This window comes from Meriones unguiculatus, chromosome 20 (genome assembly GCF_030254825.1).
Source record: "Meriones unguiculatus strain TT.TT164.6M chromosome 20, Bangor_MerUng_6.1, whole genome shotgun sequence".
NCBI lineage: Eukaryota > Metazoa > Chordata > Mammalia > Rodentia > Muridae > Meriones > Meriones unguiculatus.
The window spans coordinates 62,734,180-62,741,559 of record NC_083367.1 but is presented as its reverse complement, the minus strand read 5'-3'; the positions used below and the strand labels follow the sequence as shown (position 1 = coordinate 62,741,559).

The following is a 7,380-nucleotide window of genomic DNA, read 5'->3' as shown; positions in this document are numbered from 1 at the left end:
GGAGTGAGCTGGACGCCACAAAGACAGAGACTCGGCGGTGTCTGAAGAGGCCCCTCTCACCATTTGGCTCTAACAGTCACTCTTGGGTGGGGATGCAGCTCAGGACAAGCGTTTGCCCAGCATGTGGAGCGTGGCTTTGTTCCCCCGGCACCACACATACACATATACAAACTGACATTTGTACGGGCTAAAATGACATTCGGATCATTTATTTTTTTCTTTTCTTATTTGTTTTAAGACAGGATCTCACCAAGCTACTCAAAATGTCCTCAAATTCACAAAAGCCTCCTGCTTCTACCCCTGAGTGTTTCCATTATGGATATGTACTATCATGCCTGACTCCATTCTGTTTTTTTGTTTTGTTTGTTTTGTTTTTAAAGATCTATTTTTATGTATGAGTACTCTATCTGCATGTACACCTGCATGCCAGAAGAGGGCATCAGATCCCTGAATAGATGGTTGTGAACCACCAAGGGGATCCTGGGAATTGAACTCAGGACCTCTGGAAGATCACAGTGCTCTTAACTGCTGAACCATCTCTCCAGTGCCCCACTTTGTTATCTTTTTTTTTAATTCTTATTTTATTTTTATATTAATTACAGTTATTCACTTTGTACCCCAGCTGTAGCCCCCTCCCTCATTCCCTCCCAATCCCACCCTTCCTCCGTCATCTCCTCCCATGTCCCTCCCACCATGGGGGAGCAGCCTTTCCAGGTCGCAGAGGAAGGCAATGAAGCCGGTCCTGGTGAGACCTGATAGGCTAGGGTCAGAGGGAAGGGGAGGAGGACCTCCACTCTGTTATCTTAGCTAACATTTTTTGGTAACTAATGAGTTCAAACACTTCTGACTATGGGTGGTTTTTGCTTGGTTACAGTGAGATTAGAAATCACACACTGTTTAACTTTTACCCACTTATCTATCGGTATCCCACCATTTTTCTTCTTGGATTAGCTGAGCATTCCATATGTTAAGAGACATTACCATGCTGTCATACTTATTAAAATACATGTTCTAATTCGTGGTTTATCATAGTTGGACCTTCTCATCATAGTTGGAGCAGGCCCAAGGCCACCGAATGCTAGAGCGCTCAATATAGTCCCTAGTTTGTCGGGTTTACATTTAAGGATTTATTTTATGAAATCCAGTTGCGTTATGAGATTTTATTTTTTTTATCCCAGTAAGAAAATTACTAGATGAGCAAAATTTATTAATAGTCCTGAGAAGACGCAGGAACTGACCTTGAAATAGCAAAGTCCATCCACAGTGCCTTGGGACTACTGCAGACTGTTTTTGTAGCAATAAAGAAAGAAAACACTCCATTTCAAGAGTATCACCATCAGAATTTCCAATCATCTGCTCAGCTGAAGGGACGGTGTGCTAGGGGTGGGGGAGAGAGGACTAGAAGGCAGGAAGGGAGATAAAGTGAAAATTTCCAAGCCTAAGCAAAGCTTCACTCATTCACTCATTCTTGTTGCAGCTCCCTCTGATTCTTTGTTTTGTTTTTTCAAGACAGGGTTTCTCTATGTAGCCTTAGCTGTCAGGAAGGCCAAGATGGCTTTGAACTCACAGAGCTCCATGTGCCTCCGTGTCCCAAGTGCTATGATTAAAGGTGTGTTCCACCACTGACTGGCTGTTCCCTCTAATTTTTAAAAACAATTTATTTATTTTTTATTACATTGGTGTTTTACCTGCATGTATGTCTGTATGAGGGTGCTGGATTGCCTGAGACAGGAGTTACAGAGAGCTATGAGACGCCATGCAGGTGCTGGGAATTGAAACCCGGTCCTCTGGAAGATCAGACAGTGCTCTTAACCAATGAGCCATCTCTCCAGCCCCATCTCTCCGATTCTTACAGAATGACATAGATGGAACATCCCATCTAGCTCTCAACTCGTTCCATGATAAATTCTCAACATGTGGCTAATGAAGACACTTTGTAGGATAGGATAGCATGAATGTCCCTTACAAGGACTAACATGTCCCCCCCCCCCCCATGTATCCAGGGAACAGGAAGTGGGGAGTGATATTGATGACAAGAGTATAAATAGTTTATATACCTCTCAGAGGCTGCCCTGGGTTTTACGGTCTCAAGTGTGGGTTTGGAAGTCACAGTCCAGTTCAGCCCCAGCCTTATCCTGTAACCTCACGGAACCTCTTACCTTTATCTGTGACAGTGGATTGACAACAGCGGCTCATGAGACTGACAAGAAGAGTAAGCAAGACGATGTTTGTGACGCACAGAGAGGTTGGTGCTGGGAAGATGGGATCAAGCTAGAGAATTGCCTAGCATGTGTGAGGTCCAAGATCCAACCCCCAGTACTGGAAAAATATATCAGCTCCCATCAGCTTATCAGTGGCCAAGTGTATCGTGTGTACGGTGAAACTTGCCGTTTATTTCCAGGAGGAATGAAGGACTTTCTCTTTAATCTTAGGTGAGCCATCAGGTGGGAAGATAGAGAAATGGTTTCATGATGGTGTTATATCCCCGTAAAGAGCTAACTTCGGGCATCCTTCCTTTGGGATATCCTAGCGGAAGGTTATGAAGGCAGAGAGAAATGTGCAACAGTCTCCCTAGAGCCTACCACTGCCTTCTCCTCAAAGACTTTCTGCAGCGCTTCTCTTAGGGACTTCCTGCTCTTCTTCCTCCTCAGGCTGCCTACCACAAAGTAGACAATTGGGTTGATGCTGCAGTTAATAACGGACAGCAAGTTCAGGTAGGGAAGGGGTTCCCACACAGTGTGATCACTCGAGTTGGAGTAGTAGCCGATGATAAGCAACACCTTCATGGGCATGGCGAAGACGAGAAACAGGATCACCGTGACCATGATGATCACGTAGAGCTTGGCTGGCTGGCGTGGCTTCACATTACAGCAGACTTGGATGAAGAGGACCAAATTGGAGAAGACCATGAGAGGAACAAAGACCAGGAAAGTCAAGGTACAGGAAAATATGTACACGTATCGGCATTCAGGGAATCGGGGCTTCTCTTTCAGAATGCAGAAGAAGTTTTCCAAACCAGACACCAGAACAGAGAGGGCCCACAGCAGCGCACAGGCCACAGCGGACTGGTGTTTTGGACGTCGGCACTGGTACCAGATTGGGTAAAGCACTGAGAGGCATCGCTCCACACTGATGGCTGTGAGGAGGTGCAGACCCGTGTTGTAGCCGGAGATCATGAAGACAACGGGATAGGCCAGTTGAGGGATGTCCTGGCTGTGGATGATGTTTATCAGTTGGATGATGGATGAACAGAGGAGGACCATGAAGTCAGCAATGGCAAGATGTAGGATGTAGATGGTGAATGGCTTCCTCTTGATACAGAAGATTAGGAACCATATCAAAAATCCATTCCCAATCAGTCCCAGCAGACAAATGACCAGGCAGATGGACATGTAACTGTAGTCATACTTTGAAGACAAGGTCGTCTCATTTAGGGACTCGTTTCTGCTGTATTCTGTGGATTCCAGAGGACAAAAGGTCGTTGCCAATGGCTCCATTCCTGGGAAATTGCTTTCTCTGTGGTCTCCTGTGGTCAGAAATGGAAGACAGTGACAGGTATCATCTGCTCTGCACCTCAAAATGGTTTTGTGTTACTGTGAAGGCTCTCTCCCACAGTGAGGATAAGAGAAGCCAGAGTCCCTGGCTGTGTCTCCTCATCTTCTCCATGCCCTGTTTCATCCTCCCTTCTTCAGTTCTCCACCCAGCAGATGCCACTGAAATGTTCTCAACATGCCTCTCACTAACCCTCAGACTGACTTCTGACCTCAGCCCCAGCTACTGGCACCGACAACTCTTCTTTGTTCCTGGTTCTGTGGGTAAACCTACTTACTTCTAAGAGTTCTTACCAGAACTACGTGACAGAATTAAGAACAGGATTTAAAAAAAAATACATACTTGAAATGCATGGCAAAAGCTAATGCATAAAAAAATAAAAGAAGAGACTGTGGTTAGGGGCACAACTCAGAAAAATATTTGTGTAGCACAAGGACCTAGTTTAGATCCCTGGCCTTCACATAAAGATCTGGGTATGGCGGCATCTATAATCCCAGCACGAGGGAGGGGCGATAGCCTCGATGGCCAGCCAATCTAGCAGGACCATCAAACTCCAGGCTCACTGAGAAACCCTGTCTTAACAATCAAGGTGGGAAGTGACTGAGGGAAACATCTAAGGCTGTCCTCTGACACCCACAGGCGCCTACATAGGCAAGGACACACACACACACACACACACACACACACACAGAGAAAAAGTGAAAGACAGACATGAGAGACTGAGATGGAGAAAGAGAAAGAAACACACACACACACACACACACAGTGGTTACAATGTAGGCAGAGTTTTGTTGCTCTTCCTGTCGCATATCTTTCTACCTTTTCTCCTGCCCCATGCCCCAGCTTTCAGGTTACAGCAGCTACGCTCATTTACTAACTCACCAGCAAATACAAATAAGGTGCAGTTGCATGTTTCTGTCCTGCACATTAAGGCCTTTCCCTTGGGTTTGGCTGAGGAAACAATCTAGTCATGACTGGGGAAGGCAGGAAAGAAGGCAGGTTGAGAAGTTTCTGTTGAGTTGGCGTGCAAGGAGGAGAAGGCTATTGAGAGTGGAGAGTCAGGCAGGATTGTAATCTTCAGACTCAGGACAGCCTGTGTCCCCAGGGGCTATCAGGTGTGATTGCTTAGTTCCCACATCTTTCTTATTTGGTGTTTCCTGTTGTCCAAAGGATGCCCTCATCACAACCAACTGAATCATGGGAAGGAATCAAGAGCACGGATAGAGCCATGAACATCCGGGGTTGTTTTTTTATAGACTCAACCATAGAGGACAACAGTCTACAGATGAACACTGTTTTAAAAGATGCTTTCTGTCTACCCTGGAAACTTAGAATTCATACTTCTGGAGATTCAGCAGGATTTACCAGAACAGCCAGATTCTGTTCTTAGATTCTGATTTAACCTGAGTTATAACCGATTATGTTACTGGGTCTTCATTCTTTCCCTGGTGTACAACCCCTTAATGTCTTTGGAATCTCTGCAGTGGTGTGCCTTTTTGTGTATAGTGACCGATGGCTGGCTGCCCACTAGATAGCTTCAGGATAGAGCTGGTCACTGGAAGGTCCTGGCAGGATCTGGCAGTTGGGACTTTAGCCCCACTGCTCAATGTGCAGGGACAGGAGAAGGCCTGAATGTTGAGCTGACCAACAATGGACAACGATCATGACTGTATTAGTCTCCTTAGACCCTCCCAAACAGAACAGGGTTTGGAGGCTTCAGGTAGCTGAACTTCCAGCTACAGAACCGGATTTAGAAGGCTTCCAGGAGCTTCTGGAGGTGTCCAGAGAGGGCATGGGAGCTCTGTGTCCCTTTAGCATACCTCATATGTGTTCATCTATACCCATCCTGACAACCTTCGACATTCACTGTTAAGCTTTTCCCCTGAGTTCTGCTATCTGTTTAGGAAAATGAATTTAACCGGAGGAACCCTGATAAATGCTAGTGGGTCAGAAGCCCAGGAAAAGCAAATGGGACATGTGGGTCAACGTGTGAAATGTGCACAGAGCTGGGGGGTGGGGTAGCAGCCCACCAAGAGTTGTGAACAATCCTCAGCGGGGCTTTCTCTCCCCCCCCCTCATGTCGGGCTGGCTCCACTTGAGATCCTGTCTGTACTTGGATCCACGCAGTGGCTCTTGGGCTCTGATCGCCACAGCCACCAGTCACAGTGGGCACTGGGAATGTTGCTCCACCCTGCCCTGCAGAGGGATGGCTCTCCGAGGGCCCCTCTTCTTTCGAAAGCAAGCAGAGGACCCCTTCAAGCCATTCCTGTGATGTGCACCTGGGGTTTAACAGAGCAGAGATAAAGCCAGAGAGGCAGTCCCTTCAAGTCCCTGCATCCGGGCAGCCTGTGGTTCTGTCCTGCTCAAGCCCTTCCTGCTCTCCACCCTGGCCACTGATGAACCTCATCTGCATTAGCATGGGAGTGTCTCACCAACTTCTGTGGCTTTGATAAAAAAAAAATGTGTGACTTTTCTGGATGGGAACTTAAAATTTGAAGAGTGAAGCCTTTTTCTGTATTGATCATTTTTCTCAAATAAAACAAGCATTGCTAACTTGATGGGGGGAAAAGATGTCTGAAAGTTTTAATTGGCAGTTTAGCATTAAGCAGACTCGGGGAAGGGGGACAGAAAGATCCTACAGGGTGCCTTTGTCATAGACCAGGAGCCACCAGGGGCGCCGCTCGTAACAGCCTGCCTGCAGGTTAAGGGTAGAGCATTGTGATAAATCAGCTTATACCCAAGGCTGGACCTCCATAGAAGTCTGAACAAATAAGGGAATGTCTGTGTAACGCTGTCCACATGACCCTTTCCGCCTAGATCCAAGTGTACTAGGAAGCAAAAAGGAACTTACTTGAATTGTACATCTTTACATTCTACGTGTTGGAACAAAGCATAATTTAGGAGAAAAAGTAGACCTGGGTGGTGATGGCCTTTAACCTCAGCATTTGGGAGGCAGAGACAGGCAGATCCATGTGAGTTCAAGGCCAGCCTGGTCTACAGATCGAGTACCAGGACAGCAAGGACTATGCAGAGAAACCCCAAACCACAGAGGGCTGGGAGAGATGGAGACTTGAGAGCAGAACAAATAAGTGCAGTTATCCAAATATACTAGTCCTTCTGACTGGCTGAGTTCACCCGATTGCTGAGGAGCCCAGTGAGGCTGGAGTTCCTCACGCAGTGAGTGAGGGCCCTGGGCTCCGAGGACCTGCCTCACTTTGCCAACCTGCCACCATACCATTTCCTGGAGGCAGGAGCCCTCCAGCTTTTTGTCCTCATGCAGACACCTCAGTCAACACTGTCTGTGACTATGTATAAAGGTTCCCACTGCCCAGAGGGCAGGAAGTACTGGCGGGCGAGGGGGTGGTCTCAAGGGGAACTTAGCTGGTCTTCAACTCCGGGAACAGCCTGCAAAACCTGCGGCCGACAGTGTCCCGTGTTCTAGTGGCAGCTGGGCAGCCGCGTCTGCAGCCTTCCCCCACCCCACTTCGGATCTGGAACATGTTATTTTTGGTCTTTTCTAATGAGCTCTCTCTCAGCCTGGCTCTCAGAGCCAGTCAATCAAGGAGGCTCACATCTGTGTGACAGCGTTCCAGCAGAAGTCTACAAAACAGAACAGAGCCACCTTTTACTTCCGGTGCCGTGTCAGTGTTCCAAAGCAGGAGGCACTCAGTGGGTGAGTGCAGACCCAGTACCTCCCTGCGCACACCCCTGCGAACATGCCCACACATCTGTGGGGCACCATTATTAGGCGACCTTTTAATTTTTTTTTTTTTTTTTACAGTGCTCTTAGGAGAGGCTCTGTGGTTGTAGTCAGACCAGGACACACCC

General features: G+C 47.4%; 1 protein-coding gene across 1 annotated transcript; it reads right to left on the bottom strand.

Moving 5' to 3' along the window:
* Window positions 1-1,605: 1,605 nt before the first annotated feature.
* Window positions 1,606-3,647, bottom strand: LOC110547878 (mas-related G-protein coupled receptor member H-like). The gene has a single exon (XM_021635705.2). It carries the CDS (start codon window positions 3,495-3,497, stop codon window positions 2,538-2,540), a length of 960 nt encoding a protein of 319 aa, XP_021491380.1. The 5' UTR covers window positions 3,498-3,647; the 3' UTR covers window positions 1,606-2,537.
* Between the last annotated feature and the right edge of the window lie 3,733 nt (window positions 3,648-7,380).